This window comes from Macaca mulatta, chromosome 1 (assembly GCF_049350105.2).
Source record: "Macaca mulatta isolate MMU2019108-1 chromosome 1, T2T-MMU8v2.0, whole genome shotgun sequence".
NCBI classification, from domain to species: domain Eukaryota; kingdom Metazoa; phylum Chordata; class Mammalia; order Primates; family Cercopithecidae; genus Macaca; species Macaca mulatta.
The window spans coordinates 114,355,950-114,377,116 of NC_133406.1; the positions used below are offsets into that span (position 1 = coordinate 114,355,950).

General features: G+C 42.6%; 2 protein-coding genes across 3 annotated transcripts; both read right to left on the reverse strand.

Annotated features, from left to right (window-relative positions):
- Positions 1–852: 852 nt before the first annotated feature.
- Positions 853–1,420, reverse strand: LOC100424118 (late cornified envelope protein 2D). The gene has a single exon (XM_077987286.1). It carries the CDS (start codon positions 1,402–1,404, stop codon positions 1,072–1,074), a length of 333 nt encoding a protein of 110 aa, XP_077843412.1. The 5' UTR covers positions 1,405–1,420; the 3' UTR covers positions 853–1,071.
- A 10,215-nt stretch (positions 1,421–11,635) lies between these two features.
- Positions 11,636–17,526, reverse strand: LOC107000957 (late cornified envelope protein 2B). 2 transcript variants are annotated; one of them, XR_013412464.1, is made up of 4 exons: positions 17,346–17,526; positions 15,776–15,888; positions 12,860–13,033; positions 11,636–12,190 (listed from the first exon to the last, which is right to left on the reverse strand). XR_013412464.1 is itself a non-coding variant. In XM_077987294.1 (2 exons), exon 2 carries the CDS (start codon positions 12,167–12,169, stop codon positions 11,861–11,863), a length of 309 nt encoding a protein of 102 aa, XP_077843420.1. In that variant the 5' UTR covers positions 12,170–12,190; positions 12,860–12,982; the 3' UTR covers positions 11,636–11,860. The 2 variants fall into 2 exon arrangements, 1 of the variants encoding a protein (XP_077843420.1); XM_077987294.1 differs by lacking the exons at positions 15,776–15,888; positions 17,346–17,526 and having other exon boundaries at positions 12,860–12,982.
- Between the last annotated feature and the right edge of the window lie 3,641 nt (positions 17,527–21,167).

Here is a 21,167-nt window from a genome sequence, read left to right on the forward strand (position 1 = left end):
CTCTTCTCTGAATCAATTATCTTCATGTGGACACCTGTCAGCCTGAACCTAAGAAGCACTAGTCCTTATTTCCCCTGCTGTTTCCCTGTTTCCCTCCCCTTCTCCTATTAATACTAAAGATGCCCCACCCATCCTGGCACTTCTCCCCCCTCACATCTGAGGGTGGCTGGACAAAGAAGATAAACATTGAAGGAGAAAAGGTCTAATCTTCCCTACAGCATCTTGTACCATTTATTCACTGTATTTTCAAAGTGGAACCTCCATGTTTTTTGTAATAAAAATCTCCATCACTCCTCACTCACCTGCCCAGCACATAGGCCAAGTGGTAGGACAGCATCCTGGGACTCAGATCTAACACTGAGAGGAATTGAAGACAGGTGTCCGAGGCAGCAAGTCAAAGGGCTGATTTTAACCAGTCACTCTCCCTGAAAAGGAGTTCAGTGACTATGGGCTGTACTTTGCAGAATGAAGAGTCTCAACATTCATTTCAAGCATTTTATTCAACTATTGATTCTAACAGCAGGGAAGTTTTGCTTCATAGAGATGTGTCTTTCTCCATGGAGAAGAAGAAGTCTACAGAGGTTCCCAACCTCCCCAATGTCTGGAATACACAGAACATTAGAACATGTGTCTGGTTTAATGGACAGAAAGGCAAAGCTGCCATAGCCAGAGGTGACCCTCTTGGAGCTCCATCCACCCTGCATTTGGGGGAATTAGTTCCTCGGAGCAGCTTTTCATGTATCACCTACTCAGGTCCTGTCCTTGACCCATGAAGAGAATTTCTCTGAGGCACTGACCTTTGGAGGACATTTGAAATCTCAGAAGAGAAGAGAATGACCAAGACAATTTGTGAGTCAGAAATCAGAGCTTTATTATAGCATGAGGTAAAGGAGGAAAAGAAGACCTGCAATTGAGGTGCTCCATCGAGTGCCAAGTTCTTCCAGGGAAGCCCCATGAGTCTTGGTGGCCCCTGTCCACCCATGAATGGAATGAGAGGAAATGGAAAGAGTTAAGCATCAGGTTGTAGCAGGTTGTTGAACATTCTGTCCAAAGAGTTCTTCTTAGCCCAGGTTAGCAGCAGCCCCCAGAGCTGTGGCAGCAGCCAGAGCCCCCAGAAGGTTCACTCTCACAGCAATCTGGGCTCTGGTGCCGGCGCCGGTGGAAGAGATGGGGCCTGTGGTGGCTCAGGCAGCAGCCACCACTCCCAGAACTGCAGCAACCCCCAGAGCTGGGACCACAGCAGCCCCCAGAGCTGGGACCACAGCAGGAAGAGACTGCAGGGGAACATGGAGCTGGGCACTGGGGTGGGCATTTGGGGGGACACTTAGGTGGACATTTTGGGGTACACTTGGGAGGACACTTGGGAGGGGGCTGGCACTGCTGCTGGTTTTGCTGGCAAGACATCCTGGCAGAGTTTAGTGAGCCTAAAACATAATAATGAAACTCTTTAAATATTTAAAACCAACGATCATATTATACCTCTTCTGAAATCAATGCATGGGTGGGAGAAGAATTATATTTAGATTATACAGTCATATCAGTAATCTGAAAGAAACAACTTGAATCTTTCCTCCAAATGAAAGCACATACATTTAAAAATCCACAGAATGAGCTCCTTATTCTTCCTTTAGGGGGAAGCTGGGATTTCTCTATCCTCACAAGCCTGAGTAGAGTATTCACAGCTCCCTGAAATACCTATTTCCTTAATACAAGCCCTAAGGTCCAGCTAGGTGTTGCAGGACACACCAGGGTGTCCTCTGGAAAAAGATTTTGCAATGAAACCTCCAGATAAAAGGACTTGGCTTGAAGTATTAGCCAGTTTCCATGGTGGAAATATGCCCAACACGGCAGTTTTGAAGTTACTCATGTGAAGTCACTGAACAAGAATTGGAAAAGATGTGCACAGTTAGCTTTCCCCACCTATATGAGCTCCAGTAGGCCTCAGAGCCTCAATAGATTTGAGGCAGACTGGGTCCTATTCCTGCTCAGCATGGCAGAACACAAGCACACAACTCTCTTTCTCCAGCCTACCTCCATCCTCCCCATCCCTCTGCCCTGCTCATACCTCTCTGGTATCCCAGGTGGCCACTCACCCTGGTCACACGCAGGAGCACAGACACCTCCCTGGGGAGTCAGAGCAGATGAGGTGCTGAAGCCTGATGCGTCTTTTATAGGGCCCAGGCTTGGCTCTGAGAAGAGCAGGAGGTGGCTCTTGCACAACCAGGCACGTGCTGGGTCATTCCTGACATTCTTCTGCCTCCTTGTCCCTGCAATCCAAAGAGGCCTCAGGAGTTTCCAGGACTCCTCTCTGGGGCTGGGATCTGGGGAGGCTTTAGCCAGTCAGAGCCTCCACCAGGCGGGAGCCCTAAAGAGTTAACTTAGGGTACCCAAGGGACCCATGCCTGGATGAGATCCTGTTTCCTGCATCTTTTGTATTCGTGTCCTCTGAAGAAACATCAGTTCTGAGCCACAACATTCCCTGACCTTGTAAAAACGTTCCATTATGACTCCCTCTACCCTGAGCAGTTTATCTTCCATGTTCTGCTGTAGATCCAGCCGTTCCAGGGGGCTTCTACAGCCTTGGCTCTTTCTAGGCATCCTACTCCCTTGCCTAGGCTCTCAGCCCTTCCTCCTGGGCTCTGTGTTTCTGCTTTTCCTCCGACTCACCGTGGCAAGCAGATTCAGTGGATTAAATCTGAGTTGGTTCTGTGGTCTAGAGCAAAGAGTATGATTGAGAATAAACAATTCCTTCTAAAATCAGAACATTATTCTTAGTCAGAGGAATTGTACTGAATGTGGTACTGGAATCAGAAAAATTGCATATGCTAATTGAGGGATCTTTGGAAATTGCTAGAACAATTATCAACAATTGCTAGAATGTCACTATGATACTCACAATGAGTATCAGGTCTCATATGTAATGGCCGTTATAAACCAGGTATACCTATCTCACTGAGCTGTTTTTATTATTAAGTGATAAATAAGAAAGAGCTTAGTGTGACACTGTGTGCCTGATAGACACTTAATAAATATGTTTTTAAAAGAAAAACTAACGCCATGTATTGGATACTTACCCAGGTCTTATGTGGCATTCATTGTCCATATAGAACCCTTACAAGGCACTTAGCTTATTTGAAAACTCCCTTAGGAAGTGGACATCATTTCTTGTGGCTTCTGTGGAGAGGGAACTCCTTTCCTACCCTGAAGCAGAGGGTCAGAAAGGGGTCTACTTGTTCAGAGTTCTGATTCGGGGTTGCGCTAGACAGAGTTACCCATTCGTTTATTCATTTATTTTAAACAGATATACTGAGGATGAACTTTGAAAACCTTAGGCTAACTGAAATAAATCAATCCCAAAAGACTGCATTTCTTATGATCCTGTTTATATGAAATGTGTAGTCAACAAATCTGTGGAAATAGAAAGGGGGATGAGGCTTTAGCCAGTTATAGCCTCTCTCAGGCTGGATCCCTGAAGAGCTGACTTAGGGCATCTGAGGAACCAGAGCCTAGACAAGATTCTGTTCCCTGTATCTCATTTTACTTTTATGCACATCCTCTGAGGAAACATCAGTGGCTTCCAGGTACTTTAGCAGGCTGGGAGAAATTCGAAAATTACAACTAATGGATACAGGTTTTCTTTCTGGAGTAATGAAAATGTTCTGGAATTGTAGTGGTGATTGTCCAACTCTATGAATATACTGAAAACCACTGCATTAACACTTTAAATAAATGAACTATATAATATGTGAATTATGTCTCAATGAAAATGTTGAAATTAGAATTGAAAAAGATAGTTATTCACACCTCTGATTAAAACAGAAACAGACCACGCCTTCACACTGTCTAATGCCTACTTGGTGGGGGAGGGTGGATAGGTAGAAAGCATAGTTTCCCATTGTCTGCTTCTACCTGAGGGATTCTATTCACCTATTTATCCAATCTTATTTTCAGACCTGATTCTTGTTCTCAGAGAGCTTTTACCTCAAGGATAAAGTAAGTCCACAGTGTGACCAGAGCAGTGTATTCAAAAGGCATTCCTTGAAAGCCTACAACTTTCTTGGAGCACGTATGTCCAAACATACGGATATAGAGGTGAACAATAAGTAGCCCATGACCTCAAGGACTGCAGAATGTAGTGGCCTTTTTGAAGATGACTGCAGAAAAACTGGGTATCAAAGAAGTGATGTTTGGGGCCTGAACCTCCTGAGTCACTAATTCCCAATGTGATTGAAAGATGTTAGTTCATTCCACTGTCTTCATGGTGATATCACCCTCAGCTTCCTCATACTCTTTGACAAAGATATTTGTAACAATGTTGTAAGTGAGGAAGTAGGGGAGGCAAGCTTGTGTGTGTGTATGTGTGTGTGTGTGTGCACTGTGTGCATGTATGCTGTATTCATATAAAAATGTAAGTGAAATGAACATGTACATACTTGAGCATCTGGATTGAGTGGTTGAATAAGCAATGGAAGGACTAGTGGAAACCAATCCTCTGAGAAACCAGAACTGGGAGATAAACAGCTCTTTTTTGCCCACTTTTTTGCTCACTTTTCCCCTTTATATCTCAAAAAGTGGTAGGAATTGGTTCACAAGTCGGTGAAGAAACACCTGACTACAGGTATTCTTGCTTCTGTCTCCACAGTCTTCACACCATCATGTGTGATCTCTCTGAGCCAGGAGACCCATGGGTCACATTGCTCATGCTCCCTCAGGGACCACCCAAATACGTAATTGCCTCATGAATGTTTGCAGGATCAATGCATCATTTCAGGATCACATGAATGAGTACATAGGTGTCATGAGAAGAATGGCCTGGGGGTGATTTCAGACATTTCATCTGAAGTTCATGTTATCTGGAAAGTCACTCTCCTGTAGGCTGGTCTCTCTAAGTAGCTCCTTGATTTCTCTCCCTGGCAACTTAAGCTCCATATATTCCAGAAAAACACTTCCTACCAAATGTTGGAACTTTATTTTACCTACAGTACAAGAAAAGGCCTTACCATGTCTTTTTATTTGTCTCCCCTTATTTAATAGACTGACTAATCCAAAATTTTCCTGTACCATAACTTTTGATCTTTTTTTCAATATTGTCTAGCAGTGTCTAGTGCTAGACAGAGAGACAGGGAGGAGCACAGCGGAGGGGAGTTCTGGGCAAAGCAAGAATTGGCCCGTCTAGTATTTACATACATATTTATATGACCTAAAGTGGATCAGTTTTATACTTATCTTAATTCATCAATTCCATGATACAGTCTTCTAACGTTTGTTAACAGCCCTTAAATCAGTATATACCATATGATTGGTGGCACGTAATAGTTGAATTTGCAGCTTTTTTTCTTTCCTTGTGGTGCATGAAATAAGGGTGCCCCTTACAACTGATAGCCTCTTAAAGCTCAGAAATACAGTAGGTAGGAAGTAAGTATGTAGATATGAAATGAAATGCAGAATTGACATTGTTTAGTATTAGTTCTGTTTCTAAGAATGTCAGTTCTAACACTTTTAACTTGGAGTTATATGTTTCTTTACAGGTACTAATTCGATACTAATGTATTTTATAAACTGTCTGCCAGCACACCAAGAATAGGTTTAGAAGGGCAAAATTATTCTCGTCCTGGCTCTAATTTATCTGACACATTATTCAATTCATTTTGAAACTCAGATACCTTGCCAAAAAACCACCAGCAATGCCAGTGCCTTTAAAGGGCCCTCCACAGTGCCACTACAGTGCATAGCCCATGTTCACCTCCAAATCTTCTTGTGTGACCCCTGCATGGGAAGCAGCTACAGCAATCATCAGTTCCCAGAGCTCCAGCTACTGTGCGGTGTCAGCAGCCTTGTCTGTGCTGTGCTGACTATACCTCTGTGAAACCAAAGTCCAAAGGCCAAGGGCCTCCCCAGCCACGTGCTGCATTCCCTCTCTCCAGTCCTTCTAACATCACACCCTTGTTGAGACTCCCGGGGTTACCAGGTAGAAGTTTCTGTTTTCCCAATATTCTCCAAAGGTCTGTCCAGAAATTTGCCTTTATCCTAAGTGAAAATAAAACCATCATTTCATGTTCTTAGTGTGTCCTGGTCACTGTTGGCCCCTTGTCTGTCTCTTGGGTCATATCTCCAGTGACCTCCATGTATTCTCTCGGTCTCTGTGATGGTTAATTTTGCCCAGGCTATGCTATGGTACCCAGCTGTTTGATCAAACGGCAATCCACAGGTTTCTCTGTAAGTATTTAATCAGTAGACCGAGTAAGCAGATTATCTTCCCTAATGTGAGCCTCATCCAATAAGTTGAAGCCTTTAATAATGGAGACTGAGGTTTCCCAAAGAAGAAGAAATTATCCTCAAGACTGCAGTGTAGAAACTCTGCCTGTTTCCAGACTACTGCCTTGCAGAATTTAGACTCAACGTTGCAACATCAACTGTTATCTGAATTTCCAGCCAAGACTTTGGACTTGCCAGCCCACACAGTCATTGCATGAGTCAATTTCTTAAAATAAATTTCTCTCTCTCTTCTGTTTCTCTGCATAACCCTAGCCAATACAGTTCTACCTACCTCCCTGTCTTCCCCTGAGGTATAGGTTGAGTGGAGTTGTGCTTTTGGGTCAAATACTTCCATATGTGTATATACATATATACACCTACATGTGTGTACAAATGATAAAAATAACAGAAAGTAATAACTGATGCTTACTGACCATCTATTTTGTTCTATGTATATTTAACTGTTTTATACACATTATCTCATTTAATCTTCATACCAATCTTGTGATGTAGGTAGTATTAATATCCCCACTATACTAACTAGAAAACAAAGGCTCCTAGAGCTAAACAAATAGCCCAAGTTGACACAGCTGGGAATAAAGTTCAGAAAATTTAACCCAAAAAATTTCAATTATTTTAGCATAATGTCAACAGGTTTCTGAGAACAAGTTTACACACAGCATAGATACACTACCCCCCTCCCCACACACACACACACACACACACAATGTCAGACCATCTTTCTAGTCCAGATTGTCAATTATTTTGTTTGGTGGGGTGAATTTTCCAGATCATTTATAACTATGCTTTCTAAATCCCTCTCCCATGCAAATTCCCTGCCAACCTCATTGTGTACCTCTCTTTTATGCAATATCTATGCACTTACTTCTTAATCAAAACCAAGACAGAACCCATCATTTTTCATAACCCAGACAGCACTATTTATAGGCTATCATGGGATAAAACTATGTTAATTACATATGATCACTACATACACACACCAACACCCTCACTGCCTATGTCCATTTATGTCCAGTATTTCTATCTTTCTAATCATTGGAATTAGAAGAATTTCAGTGTTAGATGAATGGGACACATAAATTAAATATTATAATTTCAATCACTTCATATCTATGCCTTGGGATTCCCTGGAGCAAGGAACTATTTCCAAGGATTCTGTGCTGAGCAATTTAGGTAACTATTAAGCAGGTCTTATGAGAGTAAATGAGAGAAGGATATGATCAGATGAATTAGAAGAACTGAACATCTCTAAAGAAAAAACAATTTGAGGATTTTCTTGGACTGTCTCCCGTTAGTAAATTCAATAATCAGAGTTTATTAATTCACTCTCGTACACATCCAGCAAGTATTGTTGACTATGTGGCCAACTCTGAGGATACTACATAATATGAAAGAAATATAATCTCTGCCCACTGTGACTATATTCTTAAGAAAGGATGGAAGGACGTGGATGAAGATAACGGCATGAGAAATAGAGGCTCATTTTGTGCAGTGTGGGAACTAACACAGAAACATTAGTATATCAGGCAAGAAAAGAAGGGATAGCTGTTTTAAGTCTAGCTTGTTGAGAAGAACTTACCATAAGCTGTTTGAATTTCACACGCAGTAAATAGTGCATGCCTTCCCAGTTTAACTCCAGAGAACTGGTTGAGACCACACACTGTAGTTAAATCACCTAGATTTGGATTCTGAGAACCAGTTACTTGCCTTAAAACCTGAGAAATGTGCCCAAAATTGTCTGTGCATCTGTCTTTTCATATATGAAGTGTGGAAAATAGCTGTAATTTCCTAATAGCAATATTGTGTGAATTGTTATTTTGGTTGAGTTACACCCAAAACACTTATAAGAGTGCATATCTTATAACAAGTACAAAAGTTTAGAATTTCATAGTTTTACTCTTTCTGTACATAGTTCTGAATTAGGTGTGAAGATGGAGCAATGCAACCAGCGTGGGTGTGGACTAGGATTGAAAACTCATCTAGCAAGGTCAAGGAGCAACCACGAAATGGTAACATGGGGAATGTGTTTCTGAATATTAATGATTTTGTCAATTATTTACAAGCAGAGGGAGAATTGTTTAGAAAATGAAAAGTAGCCTTATTCTGGGTTTACACATGTGTTCTCTTCAGCTGAATTCACTTCCAGCTGAACTCAGGTTGAGACATCCTGTCAACTGAGCCAGCAACAGTAAGAGTCCCTCCAGGAGCCGGCCAATATACTTGTCCCTCAGGCTCCCGAGTTTTTCTTGGCACTGGGGGTAGTTTTGTTCCTGCTCTGGGAGCAGCTGCTCCTGGAGTTAGCACAGGCAAAACACAGTCCGCCGACCTTGGCTGCAGAGCTGCTGCAGCAGCAGCAACAGAGCCTGGAGAGTCAGCGAGAGAGCAGCGCCACAGCTCTCGGACACTGCTGTGGATCTCACAGGGTCCGAGTTGAGATAACCACACACACAAGCATCCATCCTGGCCCAAAACTCCTTTTCTACTCTACCGTATTCCTGGACTGACCCTCTGGGGACTCAAGAGGGTGACCAGGTAGAATTTTCACTCCATGTGGTGGTGAAAGTGCTCTCTGGGGATTCTGGCCCAGGTGACAATCCATCCACCTTTTCCTTTTCACAATGTGTTCTGGTTACTGTTGACTCTCCTCACTTGGGTCATATTTCAGATAACCCAGAGTTAATCATCTTTCACCCTCCTCCTCTAGATACCTTTGAAAGAGATGAAGCCATAACACCAAATATGGTGTCTGATTGCACAGCACAATTCTTCTCAGAGCCTCACCCTCTTCCTGCCCTTGAGAGATGATCCAGACCCCTGATCTTTGGCCCACTTCTGGGTGATGGGTGGATTAGAGGTGGGGAGACAGCAGAAGTAACTCTGAGCCTCTGCCAGGCATCCATAAGCCAGGTCTTGTGCCTGTCTTTGGGGAGCTCCCCACAGCACTCCAGACCTCAGCTGCAGGCAGTGAATTCCCCTGCCTAATCAACCTTCCATGCAGATTTGCCTCAGTGCATACAGCAGAGCCCATAAAGGTGGAACTGTGGGCAGGACGTTCCTGAATGTTGTGTTAACAGGTAAGAGAAGTGTACCCAGAGAGTCTGTGTCACTATTTCCAGAAACCCAGCAATCCAGCTGTCTTTACTCAGCATAAATATACTTTACGAACTAGATCAAGAACTACTTGATTGGATGTGTGCGCGATATACGTGCTCCGCTTCATTCTTAACTCACATCTTGAAATTTTATCCAGAACCACACTGCATCCAGATGTCAAAATTTATAATTCTGTATCCCTTCTGTACATACAAGCAGCCAGTGAGATTTAGGAAGTTCTTGGGGCTTTAGGAAACCTCGGGTAAAGGGCTGTATTGGGGTCAGGGCCTTTTACCCACCCTTTCTCTTTCTTCAGACCTGAAGTACAGCATTGCAGATCAAAGCTCCATCAGGCATCCTCAGATCACCAAATGTTTCCCAGGAAACAACCACTAATAATGAAATGACAAGACAGAGGGGTATCCATCTCTGAAGACTCCAGGGAACCACCGTACCAGCCGTGGACTACTGACCTCTGACTTCATCATATGTGAGTGGAAATAGCCTGCTCTCCTTTTTAAATTGCTGTGATTTTGAGTTCTTGTGATAGTAACAGAACGTAATTTCTAACACACATGCAAACACGCCAAACATAAGATAAGATGCAAGTAAAAACCAATAGTCAGATTGGAAATTATTCTGTGTATGGAAGTTTGGATGAAGCAAAGATTATGTTCACCACGAAAGGAGCACATGGGGGCCCAGATAGCAGATCCACTGGATAAGGGAAGGGCCGGTGAGTTGCTCTTACTTAAGGCAGAGGTCCCTGAAAGCACATTCAGGTGTCCACCCCTCCACAGGCCAGCCTTCACCTGCCCCAGGCAACCTTAGGTCCCTTGCTTGGAATTCCATTTTATACTATTCGGGTTTTTTTTTGTTTTGTTTTGTTTGCTGATATGTAAACACTAAGGACAAGGGAAAACTTCTTAACCAACTCAGGAAACCCTGAAGCTATGAAAGCAAAGAAAGTCATATTTGAGTATTTATAAACTACAAATATTTCCTTGGCAAAAGTTATTATAAACAGAGTCCATTAATTATTATGTATTCAATATTTTAATAAAGACAGATCAAGGTTAATATCCATGATATATCAAGAGCTCTTGAAAATTGAAAAGAAAATTTAAAATACTATTACAATTGTTGTAGAAATGGCCCATGTACGTATTTATGGAAGCTCAAAATTACTACTGGTCAGGGACTTGAAAATTGGTTAACAATGAGACTGGCAAAATAATAAAGAACATTAAGTCAAATAAACTGACAGTGCAGAGGGTGATTTAAAATGCAGTCAGTACAGAATCTCAGACTGGTTAATCAGCCAAGTTTTTGTCTTAGTGGCACTAAGGGTAAGTAAGAAGATAAACATATTATTAAGAGACTCCATCTCTGTCAAAATCCATCTTTGCTAAATCCATTATCTTCATGTGGACACCTGTCAGCCTGAACCTAAGAAGCACTAGCCCTTATTTCCCCTGCTGTGTCCCTGCTTCCCTCCCCTTCCTCTATTAATACTTAAGATGCCCCACCCATCCTGGCACTTCTCCCCCCTCACATCTGAGGGTGGCTTGGCAGAGAAGATAAGTATTGAAGGAGGAAAGGTCTTTTCTTTCCTACAGTGTCTGTTATTCTTTGTATTCTTATATTCCTTATATTCTTTGTATTTTCTAAGTAACTCTTCCATGTTTTTTCTATTTATTATCTCCATTACTCATCACTCCCCTGCCCAGCACGTGGGCCAAGTGGCAGGACAGCATCCTGGGGCTCAGATCTAACACTGAGAGGAAGTGAAGCCAGGTGTCCAAGGCAACAAGTCAAAAGGCTGATCTTCACCAGACTCACCCTCCCTGAAAAGGAGTTCAGTGACCACGGACTGTACTTAACAGGAGGAAGGGTCTCAACATCCGTTTCAAGCATTTTACCAACTATTGATTCTAACAGCAGGGAAGTATTGCTTCATTTAGATGTGTTCTTCTCCCTAGAGAAGAACAAGTCTGCAGAGCTTCCCAACCTTCCCAACGTCTGGAATAGACAGAAAATTAGAACATGTGTCTGGCTTAGTGGAGAGAAAGGCAAAGCTGCCATAGCCAGAGTTGACCCTCTTGGAGCTCCATCCACCCTGCCTTTGAGGGAATCAGTTCCTCGGAGCAGCTTTCCATGTATCACCTACTCATGTCTTCTCCTTGCCTCATAAAGAAAATTTCTCTGGGGCCCTGTCCTTTGGAGGACATTACAAATCTCAGAAGAAAATAGAATGACCAAGACATTTAGTGAGTCAGAAATCAGAGCTTTATTATAACATGAGATAAAGGAGGAAAAGAAGACTGCAATTGGGGTCCTCCATCAAGCACGAAGTTCTTCCAGGGAAGCGCCATGAGTCTTTGTGGTCTCTGCACACCAATGAATGGAATGAGAGGAAGGAGAAAGCGTATCCATCAGGCTGTAGCATGTTCTTGACCATTCAGTCCCAAGAGCTCCTCTGAAGACCAGGTCAGCAGCAGCTCCCAGAGCTGTGGCAGCAGCCAGAGCCCCCAGAAGGTTCACTCTCACAGCAATCTGGGCTCTGGTGCCGGCGCCGGTGGAAGAGACGGGGCCTGTGGTGGCTCACGCAGCAGCCACCACTCCCAGAACTGCAGCAACCCCCAGAGCTGGGACCACAGCAGGAAGAGACTGCAGGGGAACATGGAGCTGGGCACTGGGGTGGGCATTTGGGAGGACACTTAGGTGGACATTTTGGAGTACACTTGGGAGGACACTTGGGAGGGGGCTGGCACTGCTGCTGGTTTTGCTGGCAAGACATGCTGGCAGGAGTTTAGTCAACCTAAAAGATAATAATGAAACTCTAAATATTTCAAATGAAAGGTCATAATTATACCTCCTCTAAAATCAATGCATGTGTAGAAGAAGAATGATATTTAGATCATACAGTCACATCAGTAACCTGAAAGAAACGACTTGAATCTTTCCTCCAGATAAAAGTACATAGATTAAAAATCAACAGAATGAGCTTCTTCTTCTTCCTTTCAAGGGAAACTGGGATTGCTCTGTCCTCACAAGCCTGAGTAGAGTATTCACAGCTCCCTGAAGTACCTATTTCCTTAATACAAGCCCTAAGTACCAGCTGGGTGTTTCAGAATACACCAAGGGGTCCTCTGGAAAATATTTCACAATGAAACCTCCAGATAAAAGGGCCTGGCTTGAAGTATTTGCCAGTTTCCATGGTGGAAATATACCCAACATGGCAGTTTTGAAGTTACCGATGTGAAGTCACTGAGCACAGAATTGGAAAAGATGTGCACAGTTAGCTTTTCCCACCTAAATGAGCTCCAGTAGGCCTCAGAGCCTCAGTAGATTCAAGCCAGACTGAGTCCTATTCCTGCTCAGTATGGCAGAACACAAGCACACAACTCTCTCTCTCTCCAGCCTACCTCCATCCTCCCCATCCCTCTGCCCTGCTCGTACCTCTCTGGTATCCCAGGTTGCCACTCACCCTGGTCACACGCAGGAGCACAGACACGTCCCTGGGGAGTCTGAGCAGATGAGGTGCTGAAGCTGGATGTGTCTTTTATAGGGCCCAGGCTTGGCTCTGGGAAGAGCAGGAGGTGGCTCTTGCACAACCAGGCACGTGCTGGGTCATTCCTGACATTCTCCTGCCTCCTTGTCCCTGCAATCCAAAGAGGCCTCAGGAGCTTCCAGGACTCCTCTCTGGGGCTGGGGTCTAGAGAGGCTTTAGTCAGTCACAGCCTCCACCAGGTGGGAGCCCTAATGAGTTAAGTTAGGGTACACAAGGGACCCACACCTGGACAAGATTCTGTTCCCTGCATTTTTTAAATGCATGTCCTCTGAGGAAACATCAGTTCTGAGCCACAGCTTTCCCTGAACTTGTGGAAATGTTCCATTATGACTCCCTCCACCCTGAGCGGTTTCTTTTCCATTTTCTGTTGTAGATCCAGCCATCCCAGGGGGCTTCTACAGCCTTGGCTCTTTCTAGGCATCCCTCCCTTGCCTAGGCTCTCAGCCCTTCCTCCTGGCCTCTGGGTTTCTGCTTTTCCTCCGACTCACCATGGCAAGCAGATTCAGTGGATTAAACCTGAATTGATTCTGTCACCTAGAGCAAGGAGAATGATTGAGAATAAACAATTCCCTCTAAAATCTAAACATTTCCTTCAGTCGGAGGAATTGCATTGAATCTGCTACTGGAATCAGAAAAGCTGCATATGATAAATGGGTAATCTCTGGAAGCTGCTGGAACAATTATCAGTAATTGCTAGAGTATTACTATGATACTCACTTTGAGTATCACTTCTCATATGTAATGCCCGTTATAAACCAGATATACCTATCTCACTGAGCAGGTTGTAATATAAAGTGAGAAGTAAGAAAGAGCTAAGTATGACACTTTGTGCCTGATAGACCCTTAATACATATATGTTTAAAAGAAAAACTAAAGCCATGTGTTGGGTACTTGCCCAGGTCTTATGTGTCATTAATTGTCCGTATAGAGCCCTTACCCTCCAAGAGCTTAACTCAACCAGAAACTTAGATTATTCGAAACCTCTCTTGGGAAGTAGACATCTTTTCTTGGGGCTCCCATGGAGAGGGAACTCCTTTCCTACCAGGGGTCTGGTTATTCAGAGTTCTGATTCTGGGTTGCACTAGACAGAGTTACCCATTCATTTATTCATTTATTTTAAACAGATATATTGAGGGTGAACCTTGAAAACATTACACTAAGTGAAAGAAGCCAGTCACAAAAGACTGCACATTGTATGATGTTATTTATATGAAATGTGTAGAGTAGGCAAATCTGTGGAAATAGAAAGGAGATGAGGCTTTAGCCAGTTACAGAGTCTCCCAGGCTGGCCCCCTGAAGAGCTGACTTAGGGCATCGGAGGAACTAGAGCCTGGACAAGATTCTCTTCCCTGTATCTCCTTTTATGTTTATGCCTGTCCTCTAAGAAATATCAGCGTCTTCCAGGAGCTTTAGCGGGTTGGGAGAAATTGGGAAATTACTGCCAATGGATACAGGTTTTCTTTGTGGAGTAATGAAAATGTTCTAAAATGGTGGTGGTGATTGTCCAACTCTATGAATATACTGAAAACCACTGAATTTACACTTTAAACAAATGAACTATGCAATATGTGAATTACGTCTCAATAAAGATGTTAAAATTAAAATTGAAAAAGATCGATATTCACACCTCTGATTAACACAGAAAAACAGACTGTGCCTTCACATTGCTTAATGCCTACTTAGTGGGGGAGGGGAGGATGCAGAGAAAGCCCAGTTTCCCATTGTCAGTTTCTAACGGAGGGATTCTATTCTAGTTATCCAGTCGTATTATCAGATCTGATTCCTGCTCTCAGACAGCTTTTACCTGAAGGATAAAGTAAGTCAACAGTGTGACCAGAGCAGTGTATTCAAAAGGCATTCCTTGAAAGCCTACAACATTCTTGGAGCACGTATGTCCAGACACAGGGATATAGAGGTGAATAATAAGTAGCCCATGACCTCAAGGACTGCAGAATTTAGTGGCCTTTTTGAAGATGACTGCAGACAAATGGGCACCAAAGGAGATGATGTCTGGGTACTGAACCTCCTGAGTCACTATTTCCCAATGTGATTAGAACATGTTAGTTCATTCCACTGTCTTCATGGTGATATCACCCTCAGCTTCCTCATACTCTTTGACAAAGATACTCGTAACAATGTTGTAAGTAAGGATGTGGGGGAGGCAAGCTTGTGTGTGTGTGTGTGTGCGTGCGCGCACACTGTATGTGTGTATGCTGTATTTATATACAAATGTAGGTGAAATGAACATGCACATACATGAGCATCTGGATTGAATGGTTGAGTAAGCGATGGAAGAACTAATGGGATCTGATCCCCTGGGAAACCAGAATTGGGAGATAAGCAGCTCTTTAATATGTCGCCTTTGTCCCTTTATATCTGAGAAAATGTTGAGAATTGGTTCAGAAGTCAGTGAAGAGACACCTGCCTGCCTGTATTCTTGCTTCTGTTTCCACAGTCCACACCATCATAGGTGATCCCTCTGAGCCAGGAGACCCCATGTCACATTGTGCATATTCCCTCAGGGACCAGCCAAACACTTAATTGTCTCATGAATGTTGGCAGGATCAAGGCATGATTGCAGGACCACATGAATGAGTACGTAGGTGACATGAAAAGAATGACCCGGGATTGATTCCAGACATTTCATCTGAAGTTCACCTCATCTGAAAAGTCAGTCTCCTGAAAGCTGGTATTTCCAACTAGCTCCTTGAATTGTCTTTCTGGGAGCTTAAACTCCACATATTCCGGAAAATTATCCCCCACCAAATGCTGGAACTTTATTTTAGCCACAGTACAATAAAAAGTCTTACCATGTCCCTTGAAGTATCTCACCTTATTTAATAGATTCACTAACCCAAATTTTCTCTTTACTATATCTTTGTAGCCCCTTTCATCTTCTTGTCAATACTGTCTGGCAGTGTCTGATTTTGGCCCAGTTTCCACTCCTGAAAGGGTATGTGTGGATATAAAGGTTTATTGAATTGTAATTTCCAAAAAGTTAAAAGCATGACTCATATAAATATGTAGCAGGCATATAGTAAAGATTTGTTTCACTCGTTAATAAGAGAATCCGCATGATGGTAACGCTGGTTCAAAGAATAGGAAAGACCAAAGTATATACATTCAGTGAAAAAAATTCTGGAACAAGATTGCAAATTTAGATACAAAACTGGTTCAAGTTTTCAAAGGCAATGAAACAATTAGTTTACATTTTCTAGAGCACACAAAATGATTTTCAACTTCTAAATCTTCTATAAGTTAAATCTAGCTTTATAGTGTCTGGGCCTTAATCAATACCAAATATATTAAATAAAATCATACCACCATTTTTTTAAAAAACCTAGAGAGTCATATAAACCTTAGGCAAGGTTGTTAGTTACTAGGAAGAAGTAAAAATTTAAAAGACTAATCAGAAATCACCTTTTTGCTTAATTTTAAGTTTTGGATAAGTTTAACCCCCAATTTCCTAACAAGAGACGGTTCTGCAGAAAACTGGGACTTCAAAACCCAGGTCCACAATAACTTCTTGCTGAAGTCATATTGGCTGATATGACATCAGAGGGGCATGGATTCCAGGCAGAGAGTTGCTGGAGAATTCACGTGTCGTGGTCCTGCTAGAGCGGGGACTCACTTCAGATCTTGGTATTAGCATAGCTGATAAGAGATGTCCTAACACTGTCCCACATCTGTTTTGCCTCATCTGGGACCTGCCATTTTCCTTGCCTGGTTACCAGGGTGAGTTTACCCCTGGGAGCCATCAAACTGGCTCTCAGTAGAACCATATGGGAGTCTAAAGAGTGACACTGGGAGTGTGGAATATGAAAGGAGAAGAGGGCCCAGCGATAAGGAGGAGCACAGCAGAGGGGTATTCTGGGCAAAGCAAGAATTGGCCTGTCTGGTTTGTATATACATGTTTATATGACCTAAAAAGGATGGATTTTATACTTATCTTAATTCATCAATTCCATGATACACTCTTCTTACATTTGTTAACAGCCCTTAAATCAGCATATAACATATGACTGGTGGCATGTAATAGTTGAATTTGCAACATTTTTAAAATTCTTTGTGGTGCATGAAATAAGGGTGCCCCTTACAGCTGATAGCCTCTTTATGCTTATGAAATACAGTAGGTAGGAAATGGGTATGTAGATATGAAATGAAATGATGAGAGACAGAAATTGATATTGATTTAGCATTAGTTCTGTTTTCAGAAATGTCACTTCTAACACTTTTAACTTGGGGCTATATGTTTCTTCATAGGTACTATTAGATACTAATGTATTTTATAAACTGTCTGCCAGCACACCAAGAATAGGTTTAAAAGGGCAAAATTGTGCCCATATTGGCTCTAATTTATCTGACTTATTATTCAATTCATTTTCAAACTCAGAAACCTTACCAAAACACCACCGGTAATGCCAATGTCTTTAAAGGGCCCTCCACAGTGCCACTCCAGTGCACAGCCCATGTTCAACTCCAGTTCTTCTTGTGTGACTGATCCTGCATGGGAAGCAGCTCCAGCTTCATCAGCTCCCAGAGCTCCAGCTACGGTGCAGTGTCAGCAGCCTTGTCTGTGCTGTGCTGACTATACCTCTGTGAAACCAAAGTGCAAAGGCCAAGGGCCTCCCCAGTCACATGCTGCACTCCCTCTCTTCAGTCCTCCTAACACCACAGCCTTGCTGAGACTCCTGGGGTTGCCAGGTGGAAGATTCTGTTTTCCCAATATTCTCCAAAGGTCTGTCCAGAAATTTGCCTTTATCCTAAGTGAAAATAAAACCATCATTTCATGTTCCTAGTGTGTCCTGGTCACTGTTGACCCTCTGCAGTCTCTTGGATCGTGTCTCTAATGACTTCTATGTATCCTCTCAGTCTCTGTGATGGTTAATTTTGCCTAGGCTATTCTATGGTATCCAGTTGTTGATGAAACACCAGTCCAGATGTTGCTTTGTACATATGTAATCGGTAGACTGAGTAGGCTGATTATCTTTCCTAATGTGAGCCTCATCCAATCAGCAGAAGCCTTTAATAGCAGAGACTGAGGTTTCCAAAGAAGAAATTATCATCAACACTGCCATATAGAAACTCTGCCTGTTTCCAGACTACTGCCTTGCAGAATTTAGACTCAAGGCTGCAACATCAACTGTTACTTGAATTTCCAGCCTGCAGGCCTGCATGATCACCGCAATCATCATGCGATGACTGTGGGGTCTGGCAAGATTTCAGACTTGCCAGCCCCCACAGTCATCACATTAGCCAATTTCCTAAAATAAATTTCTCCCTCTGTCTCTTCTATTTCTCTGGAAATCCCTAACTAATACAGTTCTCCTTCCCTGCCTCCATATGTATATATACATATATACACACACGTCTGTACAAATGATAAAAATAACAGAATGTAATATATTAACTGAAGCTTATTGACCACCTGTTTTGTTCTAGGTCTTATTTGTTTTGTACACATTATCTCATTTAATCCTCATACCGATCCTGTGATGTAGGTAGTATTAATATCCCCACTATACTAATGAGAAAACAAAGGCTCCTAGAGCTAAGCAAATAGCCCAACTTCACACGCTGGGAATAAAGTTCAGAAAATTTAACCAAAAAAAATTTCGAGAACTTTAGTATAATGTCAACAGGTTTCTGAGAACTAATTTACACACAGCTTAGATACAGTACCATACACACACACACACGCACACACACACACACATACACACAATGTCAGGCCATCTGTCTGTCCCAGATAGCCAATTATTTTGTTTGGTGGGATGAATCTTCCAGTTTATTTATAACCATGCTTTCTAAATCTCTCTCTCATACCAAGTCCCTGGCAAACTCATTGTCCACGTAACCTCTCTCTTATGCAATATCTATGCACCTACTTCCCAATCAGAACAAAGACAGCACTTACCATTTTTCATGACCCAGACAGCACTATTTATAGGCTACCATGGGATAAGACTATGTTAATTACATATGATCACTACACACACACACAGAGCAGTGCCCACACTGCCTATGCCCGTTTGTATCCAGCATTTATATCATTTTAATCACTAGAATTAGAAAAATTGTAGTGTTATATGAGTAGGTTACATTAATTAAATATTATAATTGCAATCACTGCCTATCCATGCCTTGGGATTCCCTGGAGCAAGGAACTGTTTCCAAAGATCTGGTACTGAGCAAATTAGGTAAACATTAAGCAGCTTTATGAGAGTAAATGGGAGAAGGATATGAACAGGTGAATTAAAAGAACAGAACATCACTAAAGAGAAAAAAAAATGGAGGATTTTCTTGGACTGTCTTCCATTAGTAAGTTCAAGATTCAGAATTCAAAAATCACTCTCACATGCACTCAGCAAGTATTGTTGACTATGTGGCAAACTCTGCAGATACAACGTGATATGAAAGGAATATAATCTCTGCCCACTGTGACTATATTCTACAGAAAGGACAGAGGGACATGGGTGAAGAGAAGGGTATGAGAAATCGAGATTTCTTTTGTGCAGTATGGGAACTAGCCCAGAAACATTAGTATATCAGGCAAGAAAATTAGGGGATAGCTGCTTTAAGTCTAGCTTGTTGAGAAGATCTCACCATAAGCTATTTGAATTTCATGCATGGTAAATAATGCAGGCCTTTCCAGTTTAACTCCAGAGAACTGGTTCAGATCACAGACTAAGTAGCTATATAACCTAGAGTTAGATTCTGAGTACCAGGTGCTTGCTTTATAACCTTAGAAATGTTCTCAAATTGTCTGTGCCTCTGTTTTCTCATCTATGAAGTGTGGAAAATAACTGTAATGACCTAATAGCAATATTGTGTGAATTAATTGATCTTTTGATTGAGTTACACATAAAACATTTATAAGAGTACATATCTTATAACAAGTACAAAAGTTTAGAATTACCTAATTCTACAATTACTGTACAGAGTTCTGAATTAGGTGTGCAGCTGCAGCAATGCAACCAGCATGGGAGTTGACTAGGATTGAAATCTGACCTAGCAAGCCCAAAGAGCAACCATGAAATGGTAACACGGAGAATGTCTTTCTGAATATTAATAGTTTTGCCAATTAATTAGAAGCAGAGGGAGAATTGTTTAGAAAAAGAAAAGTATCCTTATTCTAGGTTTACACATGTGGTCTACTGCTGAATTCACTCTGAGCGTAACTCCTGTTGAGATATCCTGAAAACTGAGCTAGTAACAGGCTCCCTCCCAAGAGCCTGCCAATATGCTCATCCCGCAGTCTCAAGTTTTTCTTAGCACTGGAGATACTGTTGGTCCTGCTCCGGGAGCAGCTGCTCCTAGAGTTAGCACAGGCACCACAGAGCCAGCTGACTTTAACTGCGGAGCTGCTACAGCAGCAGCGACAGAGCCTGGGAGTCTGTGAGAGAGCAGCGCCACAGCTCTAGGGCACTGCTGTGAATCTCAGAGGGTCCGAGTTGAAATAACCACCCACTCAAGAATCCATCCTGGCCCACAACTACTTTTCTACTCTTCCCTCTTCTTGGGCTTGACCCTCTGGGGACACAAGAGGGTGACCAGGTAGAATTTTCACTTGATGTGAAGGTGAAAGTGCTCTCTGGGGATTCTGGCCCAGGTGACAATCCATCCACCTTCTCCTTTTCACAATGTGTTCTGGTTACTGTTGACTCTCTTCACTTGGGTCATATTTCAGATAACCCAACTCAGAGTTAATCATCTGTCACCCTCCAATTCTAGATATCTTTGAAAGAGATGCAGCCATAACACCAAATACGTTTTCTTCTTGCACACTTCTTCTCAGAGTCTCACCCTCTTTCTGCCCCTGAGAGATGATCCAGACCCCTGGTCCTTGGCCCACAGCTGGATGATTGATCGATTAGAGGTGGGGAGACAGGCAGAAGTAACTCTGAGCCTACCCAAGGTGTCCATAAGCCAGGTCTTGTGTCTCCAGGGAGCTCCCTACAACACTCCAGACCTCAGCTGCAAGCAGTGAATTCCCCTGCCTAATCAACCTTCCACGCAGGCTTGCCTCAGTGCATACAGCAGAGCTCATGGAGGTGAACTGTGGGTGGGACACTCCTGAATGCTTGTGTTAAGAGGTAAGTGAAGTGTAACCACAGAGTCTGTGTCACTATTTCCGGATAACCAGCAATCCAGCTGTCTTTACTCAGCAGGTCAAACTGTATAGAAAACTACTTAATTGGATGGTTCCCAATATACATGTCCC

Excerpts from the sequence above, each read along its gene's own strand:
- LOC100424118 (XM_077987286.1), bottom strand. The coding sequence starts at position 1,404 with ATGTCTTGCCAGCAAAACCAGCAGCAGTGCCAGCCCCCTCCCAAGTGT.
- LOC107000957 (XM_077987294.1), bottom strand. The coding sequence starts at position 12,169 with ATGTCTTGCCAGCAAAACCAGCAGCAGTGCCAGCCCCCTCCCAAGTGT.